Source organism: Meles meles, chromosome 13 (assembly GCF_922984935.1).
Source record: "Meles meles chromosome 13, mMelMel3.1 paternal haplotype, whole genome shotgun sequence".
NCBI classification, from domain to species: domain Eukaryota; kingdom Metazoa; phylum Chordata; class Mammalia; order Carnivora; family Mustelidae; genus Meles; species Meles meles.
The window spans coordinates 60,534,550-60,553,087 of record NC_060078.1 but is presented as its reverse complement, the minus strand read 5'-3'; the positions used below and the strand labels follow the sequence as shown (position 1 = coordinate 60,553,087).

The 18,538-nt window shown below is 45.4% G+C and overlaps 1 protein-coding gene across 4 annotated transcripts in view; it reads right to left on the bottom strand.

Moving 5' to 3' along the window:
• Positions 1–7,527: 7,527 nt before the first annotated feature.
• Positions 7,528–18,538, bottom strand: part of BTRC (beta-transducin repeat containing E3 ubiquitin protein ligase) — a 181,898-nt gene continuing 170,887 nt past the window's right edge. For all 4 annotated transcript variants that reach the window (XM_046027159.1, XM_046027160.1, XM_046027162.1 and 1 more), the window contains 2 exons: positions 12,653–12,845; positions 7,528–10,762 (listed from right to left, as the gene is read on the bottom strand). In XM_046027159.1, coding sequence (XP_045883115.1) covers positions 12,684–12,845 — 162 coding nt within the window. In that variant the 3' untranslated portion in view covers positions 7,528–10,762; positions 12,653–12,683. The remainder of the gene's footprint in view (positions 10,763–12,652; positions 12,846–18,538) is intronic.

Genomic DNA, 18,538 nt, shown 5'->3' with positions numbered 1-18,538 from the left:
AGGGGCCACCCCTTGATCTTGTAAATTGTCCACAGAATGAAGGCCAGCATCCCAAGCAGCCCTCACCCACCAGACCCTGAAGCCTCAGACACAGAGCTCTCTGGGGACTTGGGTGTGGGTGCACATCCTCCCCCACCCCCTCCAGCCAGGAGAAAGGTGCCCACAAATCCCAGGCCCGCAGGGAGGGATCCCTGCGTCCTCACTCTGCAAACAGAGCCTAAAGATGCTTGTCCCTGGGATGAGAGACACAAGTGTAATTTAGGTTTTGATATTATGAAAGTCTCGCTGCTCTAAAACAGCAGGGCACTCGGTGCCTCATTAATAAAGGATAAACTCGGAGTCTATTTACAAGGCGCTTTTTGGGGTTATTTACTCTCCAATATACATATGTAATGTTGCGCATACTTACCGCTACGTATGGCTCATCTTTCCAGCCTGGGCCCTGGAGTTACCCTGGGGAGGAGGGTGGTCCCTGCAGGGTGGAGAGGGTCACTGGGGAAGAGGGACTGCACAGGGAGCCACCCCTGGGAGTAGGGAAGATGACAAGGCCCCATGGAGGGAGGGAAGTCGCGGAATTTTAGAGATGGGTGGTAGAAGGGGCAGATGGTGGACTCCACTTGTCTTCCTTCCCCCCTCCCCCCTTCCTGAGGCTCAGTACCCACCCATAAAGATATGGTAGGCTAGGCTCCCCCGCTGGGCCCCCAGGATCTCCCTCCCAGCACACCCATGAGGGCATGGGCACGGTGGACAGGGCATGGTGGCCTCTCCCACCAGGGCTCCTACTCAGACTAGGTTCTGACCACACTGGGGAAGAACCCCTGTAGTCGTGAAAGGTGGTCAGTCAGTTCCCATCGGCAAGCATGTCCTGTCCAACTGCTGTGCCCCTTACCTTACACCAGCCTGATCACAGCCCTGCCGCTTCCCCCGCTGTGCCCAACAGTGCCTGCAGTGGGCGAGGCCTTCCTCATACTGAGATGGAGACCACCTCGTAGCTCCTGGTGCCATGAGCCAGCCACAGCAGAGGCAGGCAGGTTCTCTGCAGAGGCTCAGCTGCCACCTTTCTCTGCAGCTGCCACCGCCTTAGCCTGGACTCCACTGCATGTGCAGCGGCGGAGTGAACCTGCGGTCATCGTATGAAACAGGGCACTGCTTTCATCTCCATTTTGATAAATGAGTAAACTGAGACATAGGTTAGGGAACTCACCCAACATCATATAGCCAGTAAGTGCCAGGCTGGAATTTTAACCCAGATTAGGGTTTTTATTCCTCGGGAGGCCTCCTCAAGGGTCCACTGCCCATCCTGGCCCCTCTGCAAAGCCTGGTCTCCAACCACCCCATGGCATGTAATGAGGCACTCTAAGCCCTGCCCTCCCACAACACATCTCTGCTGACCAATGTTCATTCCCGTAGTCACTGAGCACCCACCACGTGCAGACCTGGGCCTGGACCTATATCGCCTGGGTTAGTGTAAGCTCATGGCAGTGGAGGCCTTGGTTGGAGACGCTGGTTAAGGCACAGGAGAGCCTGGAGATACGAATGCCCACCCATATACCCCACAGCTTAGAGCTGCGCTTGTCAGCCCTGTGAATGAAGACTGTGTGGCCCAGGGCCCGGCCTGGGGGTGGTGATCGGCAACATAGCACCACCCCATCCCCAACGTGGCCAGTTTGGACCAAGGAGATACCTGGTGGCCTTGCCTTTTTGTAGGGAGCCCTGGGTGGAGGAATCAGGGTCTATCCAACCAGTCCTTTGGGAGTCCCCAGGGGTCTAAAAGCACATAATCACTACTGGGGCGGAGCTCATGGCTGCTCTGGGCCTCAGTGAGATAACGGCAGGTTCTCGTATTCTTCCTAACCCCAGAGCTGGGGGAGGGCTGACCTGGAGGGTGCTGGACGGAGGGAGGATGGCAAGCAGGAGGATCTGATCCATCATTGCTGGTGAACAATGAGCCGTCACCACCCTAATTAAAGATGTAATTACAGCAAATACATTCCAGGCTGAGAATGAATGATGGATGGCAGGAAAGCACCTTGTAGCCCACAACCAGGACATGCTGCCCCCCATAGTTCCCTACTCCAAGCTGGGGAACCGTCCTCTCAGCAGCGGTCCCCAGCCGGGTACAGGATGTCTTGGTGCCTCTGCACAGACAGGCAGAGATTGAGGCTGGGGCTGAAGGGCCAGGGGCTGGGGTCTTGTTGGAGGACTGAGGGTGGAAGGAGGCCAAGAGGCAGCATGAGGGGGACTGGGCTGGTTTGCAGCAGGCAAGGGAGCAGGGCCAGTGAAGAATGGGTATCTCTGTGAGAGGATCACCAGAGCCCAAAATTGCATTTCAGGACATACCAGCTTGGGGGGAACTGGGGCCCTGCAAAGGCCAGAAGGACCCATGGCCACTGACCCTTGGCCTTTGAGGGTGAATACAGAGGGCAAGCCAAGGAGACTCAGCTTGTACAGGGTAACTCCAGTGGGGGATCTGGTGGTCCATACTGGCTTTTGGGTCTGGTCCAGGTTCAGGGACTGGGGTGGGGGATACTATCCTGAGGCCTGATTTATCCTTATCTGGGGTCAGGGTAGTGGGCAAGCGATTGGTCACAGGAAGAGATGAGAGTGGGACTCCTCCCAGTGACCTGGCTGCTGCTACTCCTCCCTCCAGGAAGAAAGGCCTCCAACTAACCCCTCCATACCCCTTACTCCTGTCCAGGGCCACTTGACAGACCCACCTCAGAAGTTGCAGGCACTGGCTGGCTGGGAGGCCTGAGCTCAGGACATCTTCCTCTACTTGGGATCTGAGCGGGCATCTGGATTCCAAGACCTATGTGTCCTCAGCCCCCACCCCCTCTTACCCTCAGGGAATGGGAAACACTGAGAAAAGGGTCAGGTCACTCTGAGGCCAGCCTGAGCTGTGACTATCCTCGTGCCAAGGCAGGAAGGCCTGCTTGGATGGGAGCTCGATGGCCCTAGCCTCCTGGCTCTGTCTGCTGTGGTGGCCCCTGGCCAGGGTCCCTCAGGGCGTGTGGGCTGACCCCAAGGGAGAGAGCGCTGGGGGCGGGGAGGGTGGGGAGCCCAGGCAGGCAGGCAGAGGGGAGGGAGGGAAGGCCACTGACAGCAGAACAAATGCTTGTAATTTTATAACCAATCTCAGCGTGTCCGTGGGGGGCCGTTTGCGCCTCCACTCAGGACCAATCAGCCTGACAGAGCTATGAGTCTGCCTGAGTGAATGTGAGCAGCTTCCCCCCGCTCAACACCACTTACTGCAATCTCATTACCCGCCCAGCCCAAGACTGGCCAGAGCTGAGGGGAGGCAGGGAAGGGGGATCCAGCCCACCTGGAGCGGGGACAGGCCAGGGCCAGGGCTGGGCCTGGGGCCAGGAGGGCAGGTGGGCGGTCTTGCAATCCAGGGGCCCTGGGGAGGAGGATGGGAGGCAGGCTCAGGAAAACGTTTACTGAGAACTCCCTGGTGGCTGAGCATGTAGGATAGACAGGGCACAAATCCCTGCCCTCAAGGGGCTTGCAGTCCGCTGGCAGCAGATGGAGAGGAATAGAGGGATGGGCCCTGGTGAAGGTGGAGATGGGGAGGTGTCCTGAGGGTGAGGAGGGGCAGAGCCCTAGAACAGAGCTGGCACTGGGCATGGGGCGGGAAGGTGGGCATAAGAAAACCGAGAGAGAAGGAACCAGAGGAACCTCAGTAGTGCATGCAGAGCCCCCCAGAGAGGTACAGGGCATGGGAGAGAAACGCCCATCTGGGAAGAGAGGAGGGCGGCCAGGAGAAGCTGGCTGGGCAGTGGTGGATATTAAAAGACGGCCTTGCTGGATATCTGGCTCTGGGGATGGCTATGTGCCCATTAGTCTCTCTAATTGTCAAAAATCTAATTTAGTGTCTGGAGCCCGGGCCGGCCTCGGGTTAAATGGAGGGAGGCAGGCCTAGCCATAAATCTGCCCTCCCGGTCTGGGCTGGTGTTAATTCTACAGTTAAGTGAGGGGGTGAGGAGGGCAGCAGGATGGGACAGGGAGGTTTCGGGAGAGGGGCTAAATCTGACCCCGTGTGCCAGCCTCCTAAGTCACAGCCAGGCCCTCCTCTCTTGCTGGAGGAGGGGGACTTGCCTGGGCTCATGTGGACCATGCAGAGGAGGTGCTTCCATGTGTGATGAGCTTAGGACCAGAATCCTCTCAGGGTCTTTTGTGGCTGGGATTGTAAACCCATCAGCCCCTTCTGGGAGGACCCACTCTGGGTCTCTGTGGGCTCAGCTCCTCTAAAGTGATTGGTAGGAAGGTTATATATACTTCCTAGTAACATAGTGAGCCTTTGGTGAGGAAGGGGCCATGGGGATTCACAGCATGTGATCAAGTGACTGGTCATCCTGTTTACCCAACAACAGCCTCAGGGATGGGCACCTGTGGGCCATTCCTCAGTGGGGAGAACAAACACAAACCCTTGGGTAGCCCAGCCTCTCCTTCCCTGGGTCACTCCAAACAAGGTGCATGGACAGACTGGAAGCTGGACTGGGGCAGCCCCTGGGGCCTCCTGGGGCCTTAGGCAGGGGAGGGCTCTCCACCTGGGCTTGGTAATGACCTCACTCCCCTCAGAGCTGCTAATTGAAAGCAAGGGGTGCGGCAGGCGCAGCAGGAAACGTTGCGGGACTGAGAGGGCTCCCTGAGAGGCTCTGCTTCCATGGGGGGAGGAAAACAATTTCTCCTGGCTTCAGCTCCACCTCACCAGGCACCCACCCGGCCTCTCCCGCTGCTAACGAAGTGCCTTTAATTAGCAGCCTAATAAAATGCTCTTAATTGGCAAGAGCCAATCAGGAAGAAGAGAGGTCTCCTCCCTTAGTCATTGCCGATGGTTGTGCAGCTCTAGGTTTCGAGAGGAGAGGGATTCCAGGCCAGCCTTGTTTTAGGACACAGTGACTCCAAGGCTGACTCTTCCAAGGGCATGCCCTACCTGTCAGCTCTCCTGACACTGGCTTGAAGGTGGGACCCAGAAATCAGGCCCAGCCTCTGCTCAATTCTGGGCTTGGGAGCCTAGCTGGTGAGTGATAACTGAGTAGGTGCCAGTGGCTTGGGTGGTCTCTGCTGCCTCCTCCCTCCCTGTCCTTAGTTGTTAGGGAGGAGACTCTGGTGTGGTCTCAGGCAATGCGAGGAGACCCCCTTTCTTGCAGCTCGGATTCCCCACCTTCAAAATGCCAGGTGCGCCTGAGCATCTGATGTGCCTTCAGTCCTAGCAGGGTAGTTTTGCACTGTGGCCCTGACATCTAACAGTCTGAGAGCTCCCACGACCACAGTGTCCGTCCAGGTAGGACAGGCACTGAGACCACAGGTGACAGATCCAAGGAGTCTGGTCAAGCAGGGAGGAGCACTACCACTGAAAACCCATAGATGGAAAACAAGAGGGAGTGGAGGGGGTCTGTCTATGCTGATAACCTTGTACCCATCTTCCAAGGTTTGGTTTAAGGAGGGAAGGGGGTGGGTTTACCTGGAGTAGCAGTGTTTTTCCTCAGATGGTCAACGCACCCTTCGTTTAACAAAACAAAACAAAACAAAACAAAAAAACCCAAAAAACCTAATGATTTTATTTTTAACTAATCTCTACACCCAACATGAGGCTCCAACTTAAAACCCTGAGATCAAGAGTTGCAAGCTTACCTACTGAGCCAGCCAGGTGCCCAGCTCCCTTAATTTTTGTAGCTTGGTGGAGTTTCTCTGGAAATTATTCCTAAATGTGAGCTCACCTTTCCAGGAACTGATCAAATGGGATGCAGAGATAACCCACCTTCTCAGTCACTGAGGAGGCAGAGGAAAATCGAAGTTCTGGGGCCCGGCTGGGTTGTGCCAGGCTGAGGCTATAGTGACCAGTTCCCAAATTAGACATCATTTTGGCTTTGATTTAATTCAACATGCAACATTGTCTGCCAGGGGCCCCACATTTTTCCACACCATTTGGCCCTGACTTCTCTAAATGTTGTTTTCTCACGTCAGATTATCTTAGAAGGTTCACTCCCTCAATTTATATATTGAGATTCATTGTCCTCTTGATGTTGGGGCAAAGAGACAAGACACTTAGAAAACTCTTTAATCTTGTATTTGTACTTTGTTACTTTTTTCTGAACAGTTAAAAAAAAAAAAACCAGAACACACTATTTTACCACGATCCTAGGTTGTGAACATATTGGTACCTTGACTACACATCACGATAACATAACCACAAAAGTCAAAGCAGTCAGTACTAGAGTTTAGAGAACAGAGGGCTGAGCCAACTAAAACTTCTCAGGGAAGCTCACACTTGTTGCCAGGTCTGCCCCATAGCTGGAGTCCAGCGAACATCCCTCACAACAGTCTGGGTGGGCTTGGGTGAACACTGATTTGGGAAAGTGTTTCCTTGGTACCCAAAGGTCTCATCCTCCTTGTTGGTCTTTTCCCTCAGTGTCCAAGAAGAGAAAGGGATAGAGGGGAAGGGACACTTTATAACGCCATTTTCCACACTGATCCTTAAATACACACATAGCCAACCACAAGCTAAGAGCTGGGTGGGCTAGAGAACACGTTTTAGAGGTCATCTGCCTCCAGGAAATTTTAGATCACAGGTACTCAACTTCCAACAGAAAAGGTTTCCAGATATCAATGCATTAAGTTCCACCGGAAATCAGGCACCCATAATTGTGCTCTTTTGGTTTCTCTCCTCAGTTCCAAGTATTGTGAAGTCACAAATGAACTACAGATAAAAACAGCAGAAGCAAAACTCAGCTTTATTACCCTAAGAGATAGCTATCTATCTGGCACTGATTATGTTGAGCCAATGGTAAAGTAAGGGGCTCTGGTCTTTCAGTGATCAGCTGTATGAAGCCCAGGGAGATGAACTCAGCCTGCAGGCTTTGGGTGTGCTGGTTACAAGTTAAGAGTTATTCTAGAAGGGAAAAGAGGAAGACAAGGAGAAGCAAGGGCACCTTTTCATGTTCTCCAGCTCTTGGAAAAGTCTGTCCAGCTCATCCAAATAGGGAAGATCAGAAATGTGGATTAAAGTCATATGATAAACCTGATCAGCAGTGTGTGTGATGGCCACAGGTGATGGGTATCTAAGCATCACTTTTTCCACCAGGAAGTACCTTTGGATTCCTGCAGAATTAAGCCTGCAGCCTAGGCTCTCATGCCTGCACTATTCTGGGTTGGACTGCTCGCACATCAGCCAGGAAGGTATTATCATCTAAAATAAATGGAAGATGACAAGAAGGTCAACAATACCAAGGTATCTAATCTACTTCTAGGAAAGAAAATAACCACCCTAATTATTTCCAACATTCCCCCTGCCCCACCCCAAGCCCTTGGTTTCCAGATATAATCAAATGCTAAGTAAGGAGTAGACCAACCACAGCTGTTTCGACCAATGGTACCAGGAGATGGCAGAGGAGAAGAGTGCATATTTTCTTCTCTTCAGCTTATGAGTTTACAAAAGAAAAATAAAAAGGCTTCTTCTTACTCAAGCAGAAAACAGAATGATTTAGGGGTCCCAGGGTTTTTTTCCAGTTCAGAAACAAGTTATGAGGGCCAGACTTTATTACTTGTCAAAAGAGTTCCAGAGAGTCCTGTCTCTGAAGTTTCTGGTGAAGAGTCGCCAGAAAAAAATTTTGCCAAGGGACAAGTGTAAAAGGCCTCCATTCACAATTCATATCCACTTTCAAACTGCACATAAGAAAGGAAAAGGATGTTCTCAGCAGTGAAAATACACACGTGCAGCAAGGCATGCTGGTTTTGTCCGAGCAGCCCCGGTGTGACTGGAGAGCTCCCGCGTGCCCAGAGAGCTCCCGGGTGCAGGCGCATGCACGCGCTTGCTGTGTGTCCGCCTTTGAAGGGGCTTCCTCCCATCTTGAAGAAACACCTCTTTGAGGCCCACACTGGAATTTTAGTGAGAAGAGACTCATCTACAACGGAGACATGCCATTTCAGCGCCAAGAGACTCCTTCAGCTCCTTTTCTACCATTCCTTTCAATGTATTGAGACTTCCTTTGTTTCTCTTTTCTTTTTTAAAAAGGTCAAACTTTACATTTATTCTAGCCCAGTTGGGGATTAGTGATAATCAATTCCCACCGAAATCATGCAGAGATGGTAAGTGGGGTTTACCTTCTCTGGAAATGAACTTCTACTTACCTGATTATTTCTTCTACAATGAACTGGTAAATGACCCCCAGAGCTGAGAAATGTGACTGACTCGGTTTTTCAGACCACTTAACTTCATTCCCATTTCCATCAGCAGCAAAGGACAACTTGGAGAACATGCTCGATGGAGCTAATGGCTCCAGACTGTGGGGTCCACCCTTGATCTCATTTATGATGTACTGGACAGGCTTCAAAACAATCTTAGAAATAATCTACCTTCAACTGAACCTAGATGGGAGAGCAAAACCCCGGGCACCAATGAATATTCAACAGCTCCCACTTTTAAATAGCAGCATATAACAGAAGGGCTAGTAAAGTTATGGCTATTGGACAACATTTTCAAACAGCTTGAAATCCATGCCTCTTTAATGCCTGACCTGTATGTTACTCAGGGCGGACGGCCCTCTGCCTCACCTGTAGCAAAATCCTTAACCAATCAAAAAGCCAAAAATAGTCAATCAACACAATAGACAGGAACTCTGAGGACAGCTAAATAGAAAACATTTCTCTGTAGCATTTGGGTGGTTGGGAAGGGAATTATACTCAGGAAGTATTTCCCAGGCAATGACATATTACACTGCGAAATATTTTCTGAATGTAACCTGGAACCAAAAGCTTAAAAGCACTCCTAAAGCTGGAAAGGAAAAACGCATATGCACAACTTGCCTCTCAATACATAGTAACAACATTCAGTCAAATCCGAAGGGAAAGGTGAAGATGGCTTTTTCTACCTCTTCCCCTTGCTGAACTAAAGGTGGTTTGGCTTTGAGGTCATCTGCAACTGGCTTCCATTCTGATGTTTTTACAGCAGCTGATTAAAAGCAGGCTTTTCTTTTACTCAACTGCTTTGCTTAGTAGCAGAAACAACAGGCCTGACTGACTGCTCAGCTTCCGAGGGAAGCTAGAGACTGCAGTGTGGCTCTGGACCTGCGATGGGTGTGCCCATGCCACATGAGAGGGCTGGTGCAGCGCTGTGTCTCTCCCGGGAAACAAGCTGGCACAACCCATGCTGGTAGTATTCCCTGCGTTCCCGAGTTGGGGAGGCACATGCGCCCTGCCCGACGCTCATACAGCTGCCTTTTAAGTGGCCAGGGTGGCCTGGCCCTTGCTGAGGTCCACTTGTTTATGTTGCTCACCAACTTCCAGAGAAATTTTATTGGCTGGGGAGAGTGGAGAGTTGAATAAGGCCAGAGGAGAAAGAAAAGGAACGAGAAGGCAGTTTCTGCCCCATTAGTAAACCCTGTGTGCCAAACTTCACCCTGATCCTCTTTCTGGCAGCTTTGCCCTTTTGTAAATACCGGGTTTGGGAAAAGCAGGAGGAAGGTTCTGCAGTGCAAGGTTGAGGTGATTAGCTTGCTTTCTGAGAGATGATATTTACTGCTCTAAATGAGAGAGAAATCCACTTTTATCCCTGACCACCTCTTCAGCTACTCTGATCGTGGTCTTGGCAAAGACACAGGAGCTGGGTGCCCATAGACCCTGATGAGCAGTCAGAGATGCGAACTATTATGCAGAATGCACCCAGCGACTGGCTCTGGCCATTTCAAATCTTTCTTGAGGCTGAGCCTTACCAGTGATTTAAGATGAAGTACAATGCTTTTTATTACACATCTAATTGTTAATGAGAGGAAATGCAATCAGCAACTCCTTTCCACACTCTACATGGAATCAAGGAGACTGCTGAGTCCAGAAAAGATGTGGCCACTGATGGAGCCCAGGCAATTTCTGCCCCTGCCCCCACCTTTTTTGGAGGAGGGTGTTGTTAGAAGGAGAGAGAGAAGAGTTGCAAATATGATGAGAGTACTTCTAAGAACCCACGGCTGCCACACAGGTCACTTGCAGCAAAAGCCTGGGTTTGAAATTTTGACTGGACAGCATTGAACTCTTCCGAGTGTGGCATTTTCTCGCTGATTTGCCTCATGTTAACTGAGAACCTCTCTTCATACGCTTTCTTCGCAGGTGCAGCAGAGAAACAGGTTGAAGGAGAGTGGGAGAAAGGGGAGGAGGGACAGAAACAGAAAGAGATGAAAGGCAAGAGGCCCAGATCTTCCAGTTGTGTATTGTTTTTCTTGCTTTTTTCGCCCCAAAGGCCATACGACAGCTGTCTTCTCCTAAGCACAGTGGGACTGGGCTGGTCCTGCCAGGTGCTGGGCATTCCTGGAGTTCACAGGGAGAAACTGGGTGCTGTCTGGCTTGAAGTTGTACCCCCTGTCCCCTAGAAGTTGGGGCTCACAGAAGGCTATATAGGGAAACTAGTTCTTCTGCTTAACGGCAAAGCAAGAGAGATTCTGGCAAAACACTAAATATATTTATAAGTCATCTTTGTCTGGAACCAAATGAGGAAAAACAGGTGCAGAGAGGAGAGGAGGGGAGATGAGGTGAGGTTTAAAAGTTCCAATCATTCACAAAAGATAAAAGACATCTTCTGATAGCAGCACGGAAGCAGTCAGCTGTGCTGAGCAGACCATCCTGGGCCGACTGCAGACCAACTGTGTTCCAACAGGAGTCTCAGAGCCCCACTCCTCGGCTAGTCCGGGGAAGTGGGTAGTAGTTTGATTGTTATTGTAGTTGCTCATCCTGGTATTGGCAGATATGTTAAATACCGCAACTTTAATGAGTCCTGTGTGAAAACAGAGCACAGAGTCATTAGTCCCTTTCCCTACATTTCTCACTTGCTCTAAGAGGAGAAGAATTTTAGCTGTCAATTGGGAGAAAGGCTCAGAGGTCCTTCCTAACACCTCTTCCCACGCCAAGCAGGAGCTTCTGTCAAGGGCTGTGGAGCCTGCCTGGGAACACGGTGGGGCTCATGGACATGCTCAGGACCGCAGCGCCCGTGCAGAGTGACTCTGACATCTTGAGATTAAGAGTCACTCTGATGGGTTGCCAAGATCTCACCTGCTCTCTGTAATGGTGGAGCAGGTAAGGCTAGCTCTGAGGTGCTGGCCCCCAGTGGCCAGAAGCACAGTTGTGCCACCAGCAGAAGTGGGGCAGCTGGATTAAGCTGTCTGGCCACGTGGCAGAGGGCCCTGGCAGAGTGGACGAGGGGAAAGTCTGAGTGTTGGAAGTGTGCACCAGACACACTCCTCAAACGTCAAGGACAGATGTATAGGTGGTGGCTGTAATGTGGCCTGGAGATTAAGACAGAGGTTGGGACTAGAGATGCAAGTTTGAGGGTCACCTACATTAAGACAAGAGCTGAAGCCTCAGGAAGACAAAAAGCACCCCAAAAAGGAAGCTTTGATAAGGAAAAAAAAGTCCGAGATACACTCTTAGGGAATGTTTTTGTTTCAGGGGTGAAGAGGAGAAAGGAGACACAAACAGAGAGCCGGGAAAAATATTAAATATGGCGAAATACCATAATAATCTCATCTGGCAAAAGGAGGGGATAGGTACATGATGATTACAGTATTACTAACGATGACCACTTTTTACTGAGGGCTTGTTCTGTGCTAGGCTCTAAGAATTCTGCATATGACATTTCAATGCAATCCTCACAACAGCTCTGTGAGGTAGGGACTGCAACCCATCTTACTAAGACGGAATATAAGGCTCTGGAAGCTGCTTGCCCAGGGATACATATCTAGGATTCTCACCAGCCTGCCTGTGTGACCTAGCTGAGGGACAGGAAGCAGTGTGTTCTCCGTGAGAACAGTGAGCACTGAAGTGAGTCCAGCAGGGCATGGACCACCCCTTTAGAACCACTGCAGAAAGACATGCAGAAAAATATACTAAATCTGTACCTCTGCCACAGAACTAAGGCAAGTCTGGGAGATAAGAAACCATAACAATAGCAACATTCCCCACTAGTGCAGTTTCCCCAACCCAGTGATGACCTGCTTACCGGAGCTGAACTACTTGACACTGGGTGTGATCTGAATAGATCATCACATAGATGAAGATGAAATGTAGGATGTTCTCCTGCCTCAGAGGGAGGTTGGAGACTTAAGTGGGAGAATACAAGGAGTTGTCACCAACTCCAGAGCAACTTTCAAGGTCTTTTTGGGGGGTGGGGGGGTGGGGATAAGGATAAAAAAGCCATGTTTTATAATCCAATGACACTGACAAGGCAGAGCTGTGAGAAGTCATCTAAGAGAGGTCACCAAAAAATTTTCTACCCACATATTACTTACTTGGTTTAAAGGGTCTCTGTTACAGGAACTGGTTTGATCTGCGAACTACAAAGTCATGGGCCTTACAGCTTACTCTTAGCTTTGAAACTGATTCAAATCTCATTTTATTTTCTTAACAATCCTATTAGATAACTGGGGCAGAAATGGTTCATTCTACTACATAAGGATCATCTAAATCTTGATCAAGAATCATCTAGAACTGAGGCTAGCTACCTTGATGAAAGACAGTGTCCAATGTGCAGCCCCAGCCCTGTCTCAAGCTGTTGCTTCACCTGCTTTACAGGAATTGGAGATAAAGGGTACGAGAAGGCTCCATGAGCTAGCAATAGACAATATTCCATCTCCTACCCACAGTGCTATGTACACAATTTTTTTCATACCTGGGCAAATATGAGGTCACTGTATGATTATTTATCTGGAGATATAGGTGTATGTTCGAGAAGGGGAGCGGGGGGGTTCAGCTTGGGCAGCTGGATCGTTTAGGAAGTCCCAGATGAGGATTGTGTCATCATGTGAACTACTGACAATCTGGAATTCATCAAACTGGAGTCGGAAAACTCTTCCAGAATGCTCCTAAAGCAGCAGAAACAAAAACTTTTGAACTAATCAAAATCAAAAGGACACAAATTCAGCAACATGTCAAAGAAGTCTATGGAAAGACTATGTGAATGATGATGATCTCTAATATTTAGCTGTTTCAAGAACACAGAGAAAAAGCAATCTGGATTAAGGGCAAAATGGAAAAAGTCAAACACTGGGCAGTTGATTTTGTACAATCAAAGTTACATTCACTAGAGCTGAGCCATGACAAAGAGTGTGCTGGTTTCTTATTGCTAACTCTCCTTGGTTTAGGCTGAATGAGAACATTCCCCAGTACCTCCCTGGCCTTACCTTCTTTCTGTATCTGTTGGATTCCTTTAAAATCAGAGGCCAAGACTGATGACCAGTAAGGTGTGCTGCTAAATGTTTATCAACTAATTCTCCCCAATTTGTAAATGCATTCATACATTTTTATGGCATAAAAACTGCTACAGTGGCTAATTCCAAACTATCCATGTAAGACCAACCAACTTGCAAAACTCATGAAAATTCGAGAACTGTCTCTCATAAGCAAGGTGCAAGCCTGCTCTAGTGCACACTGGCATTAACTACCACCTTGTTCAAGATGTAGAGTATTTCCAGCATCCTGAAAATTGCTCTCATGCTCCTTACTTCTCAAGTTTACCTTCACCCCAGTGCTTTCAACATCAATTCATTTTTTCTGTTCCTGAATTTCATATAAATACACTCATATAGCATGTATTCTTTTGTGCCTGGTTTCTCTTACTCAACAGTGCAAGATACCTCTTTCTTACTGCATGTAATGTTCTTTTGTAAAATTACTGGTTGCCATTCCATTAAATGAAAACACATTTAATCTTTTCTCCTGTGGTGGATATATGGGTTGACTGTAGTTTCGGCTATTTAGTGAATCTGCTATGAACATTTATCTCCATGTTTTTTTGAAGGATATATGCTCTCATTTCACCTAGTAGTGCTGTGGGGCCACAGATGGAGCAGGTATGTGTTTAGTTTAAGTACGAACAGGGAAACAGTTTTTTTTTTTTTTTTCAGTTTTATGAAAGTTGTGCCAATTTATACTCTCACCAGCAATGTGTCAGAGTTCCAGTTGCTCCACATCTTCACCAACAAACTGATACTATCAATCTTTTTAATTTTAAACATTTTGGCATGTTACTGGAGTTTCAATTTGCATTTTTCTGTATGAAGTTGAGGAAGTACCCCTTCTATTCTAGCTTGTTGAAGAGTTTTTATCATAAACGGACACTGGACTTTGCCAAATGCCTTTTCTGCATGTATTAATATAACAATGTGATTTTTCTTCTTTAGCTTTTTGATAAGATGGATTATACAGTTGAATTTTTGAATATTAAACCAGTTCTGTATACCTGGAATAAATACCACTTGGTCATGGTAACATCACTGGATTCACTTGGCTAATATTTTGATGAGGATTTTTTTAAAGAGTTATTACTTCATTTTCCTGGCATACTGCTACCTTTTGATTAAGTATAGGAATTTTCTTTACTGTGAAATCACTAAATATAAGGACTGTGACAAGACTACACTTAGATTTTAAGCAAAGTGTTTAAAATATTACCAAAAAATCCTGCCTAATAAACTTTTATTAGTTATACAACTGTGTTTGCCTATTACCTTATTTTAAAAAATATTTTAATTTGCATCATGGTAAAAACCACATAAAATTTACCATTTTATCTATTGTTACATTGTATAGTTCAGTGTTGTTAAGTACTTTCCCACTGCTATACAATCAATCTCTAGAACTTTTCCATCTTGCAAAACTGAAACTCTATACCCATTTAACAATTCCCTATTTTTCTTGCCCCCAATCCCGGCAATCACCATTCTACTTTCTGGATTTGACCACTGTAGATTTGACTTACTTCTTCTAAGTGAAATAATAAGGTATTTGTCTTTTGTGACTCATCTGTTTCACTTAAAATAATGTCTTCAAGTATTATCCATGTTGAAGACCATGTTGGATAATGTGACAGTATTTCCCTTCTTAAGGCTGAATAATATTCTATTGTACATATATTCCAATTCATTCATCTGCTGATGAACACTTGGGTTGCTTCCACCTCTTGGCTACTGTGAATAATACTGATATGACTATGGGAGTGGAAATATTACTTTGAGATCCTGCTTTCAATTCTTTGGGATATACACTCAGAATTGAGGATGCTGGATCATAGCATAACTCTACCTTTCATATTTTGAGAAACCCCATACTGCTTTCCATAGAGTTGCAGCATTTTACATTCTTTACAAGAAGTAAATGAGCTCAGGGATGAGTACCTGTGTTCATGAGACATATTGATCTGTACTTTTCTTTTAACACCTTTGCTTGCTTTTGGTATGAGGGTAATGCTGGCCTCACAGAATGAGTCAGGAAGTATTCACTCTGCTTCTATCTTCTGTAAAAGATGTGAAGAACTGGTATAATTTCTTCCTTAAACACTTGCTAGAATTCACCAGTGAACCGATCTGGGCTTGGTGCTGTTTTGTAAAGTTATTAATTATTGATTCAATTTCTTTAATAGGTATTCTTTAATAGATTGTCTATTTCTTCTATTCTATTCTATATATTCTACTACTCTAAGGTGAATTATAGAATGTGATTTATAGAAGATTGTATCTTTCCAGGAATTGATCCGTTTCATCTACGTTATCAAATTTGGGGGCACAGAGCTGTTCATAGTATTCCTTGATTACTATTCTTTTTAATGTTCATGGGATCCATAGAGACGTAAAATTGGGTTTAACATTTGGGTGTACATAAAAGCAGTTAGTTAACAAAATCCATTCCTAATAAAGATTCTCAACAATCGAGGAATACAAAGAAACTTCATAATCCCCTGATAATGGGTATCTACAAAAAATCTACAGCTAACATGTATCTATATTACAAAAAATCTACAGCTAACATGTATCTATATACGTGTATATGAAAATGGTGAAAGACCAAGTGTCTTTTCCCCAAGTTAAGGACAACCACTCTTACCAATTCTCTTGAACATTGTACTGAAGGTCTTAGTCAGTACAACGAAACAAGGGAAATGAAAGGTACACATATTGCAAAAGAAGTAACAAGGGTATTTCTATATGCTTGTAATGTACAGATCAGCAATTAAAAATTAAAAAAAACCCAAATTAAAATATCATTTACAACAGCACTAACAATATGAAATACTTAGTGATAAATATGACAAAAGATGTGTCAGACCTTTACAGTGAAGGCTATAAAACATTGTTGAGAAATTTAAAGACCTAAACAAAAAACGCTCCATTTGTTTTTAATGTCTTTGTTCATGGAACAGAAGACAGTGTTGTTAAGAAGTTATTTCTCTCCAAACTGATCTAGATCCATCAAAATCCCAGTGAAAATATCTTTTTTTTTTTTTTTGGTTGTTAAAATTGGCAGATTCTAAAATTCATATGAAGACTCAAAGGACCCAAAAAACTTTGAAAAGGAACGAAGTTGAAGGATGTACACTTTAAGAATTAATAAAAAGTTGCAGTAACCCAGAAAGTATGATACTGGCATCATGACACAAAAAGATCAATGGGCCTGAATAGGTCCATAAGTAGACCCACATAATGTAGTCAATTGATTTTTGACAAAGCTGCAGAAACAATTCAGACGAAAAAAGATAGTTTTTTGAATAAACAGTGCTGGAATAATTGGATATCCATATAACTTTGATCCATACCTGTGCCATCTATAAAAATGGACTCAAAATGATTCACAAACCAAAATGGAAAGCCTAAAACTATAAAAATTCTAGAAGAAAACACAGGGGAAGATCTTCGCAACTCTGGATTAGGTAAAGATTTTTTTTTTAGATATAACTGCAAATGACACAATCCATGGCAGAAAAAGCTAATACACTGGACTTAACAAAAATTAAGAATTTCCAAAAGGTACTCCTAAAAGAATGAGAAACAAAACATGGACTGGGAGAATATACTTGTGAATCACCAATCTCAGAAAGGACTTATATTATCCTGAATATATGAAAGAAATCTTAAAACTCAGTAAGAAACCCAACCAAATAAAAATATTAGCAAAAAATTCAAACAGATACTTCACCAAAGCAGATACACAGATGGCAAATAAATGCATGAGAAGATACTGAACATTATTAACATTAGGTATATGCAAATTAAAATCACAATGAGATATCATGACACACTATTAGAATGACTCAAAAACACTGTACTAAGTATCAGGGGACGTGGAGTAACTGGAACTCTCATGCACTGTCACATGATGAAACCATTTTGGAAAACAGTTCGGCAGTTTCTAAAAATACAAAACATACACTTAACATACAACTTAACTATTCTGTTCTTATCAATTACCCCAGAGAAATGAAAGCGTATGTTCATTTCATTGTACATAAATGTTTATAAAAACTTTATTTATAATAGCCCCAAACTGGAAACAACCCAAATTTTCGTCAACCAACAAAAGAATAAATAAATTATAGTATAACCATACAGTACAGTACCTACTCAGCAATTTTTAAAAAGCAATGAACTTTTTAAAAATTCACTGATTTATTGATATAAATCAACAACATGAGTGAATCTCAAAATAATTAAGCTTAGTGAAAAGAGACAGACAAAAAAGAGTAATACTGTACTGTATGATTCTGTTTATAAAAGGTAGAAAATGCCACCTAATCAATATTGACAGAAAGCAGATCAGTGGTTACCTGGGGATTGGAGTAGCAGAAAGTGGGGTGGGATTGGAAGGAGAGATTACAGAGGGGGCATGAAGATATGTTCATTATCTTGGTTGAAGTAAATGGTTTCACTGGTATGTACACATATCAGAATTTATTGAGTTATACAGTTAAAATATGTCCACTATATTGTATGTCGATTTTATCTCAATAAGCCGGTATTTAAAACTTATTCAGACAACTCAATAAATGAATGAGGACAAGATTTGAACAGACACTGCATAAAAGAAAAGCAAATAAAAAGATGTTCTACACCATTAATTATCACAGAAATGCAAATTAAAACTACAACCACTACACACCCACTCAAATGGCTATGGTTCTTAAAAAGCTGACAATACCGAGTGCTATCAAGGATGTGGAAAAAAGGAAAAATGGGACTCTCATACATTCCAGCAGTGGAAATACAAAATGGTTTGCATTTGTGAACTCCCAAAATGCCACTTTGGGAAACAGCCTGTAGTTTCTTTCAAATTTAAATACACATTTATCATAGGATCCAGAAACTGCACTCCTAGGTATTTACCTTAGAGGAAGGAAAACAGTATGTATACACAAAGATCTAGAAGGCAATGTTTTCAGCATCACCCCAAACTGGAAGCGTTCCAAATGTCCTTCGGCTGGTGAGCAAATAAACAAACTGGCTCATCCACACTGTGGACTACTACTCAGCAGTACAAAAGAACAGAGCACGAACACAGGCAGCAACATGAACGAACCTCGGAAAGCTACACACTGTATGATTTACTTTACAGGACATTCGTGAGGCAGCAGGAGCACTGGGAAGAGATCAGATGAATAGTTGCTGGGGTGGGGGACGAGGGGATTCATATGAAGGGGCATCATTTTTGGGGTGGTGGAAATGTTCTAGATCTCAGTTGAGGTGTTTTACACACTGCAAAATTCAGAAAAAATACACTGAAAAAGGGT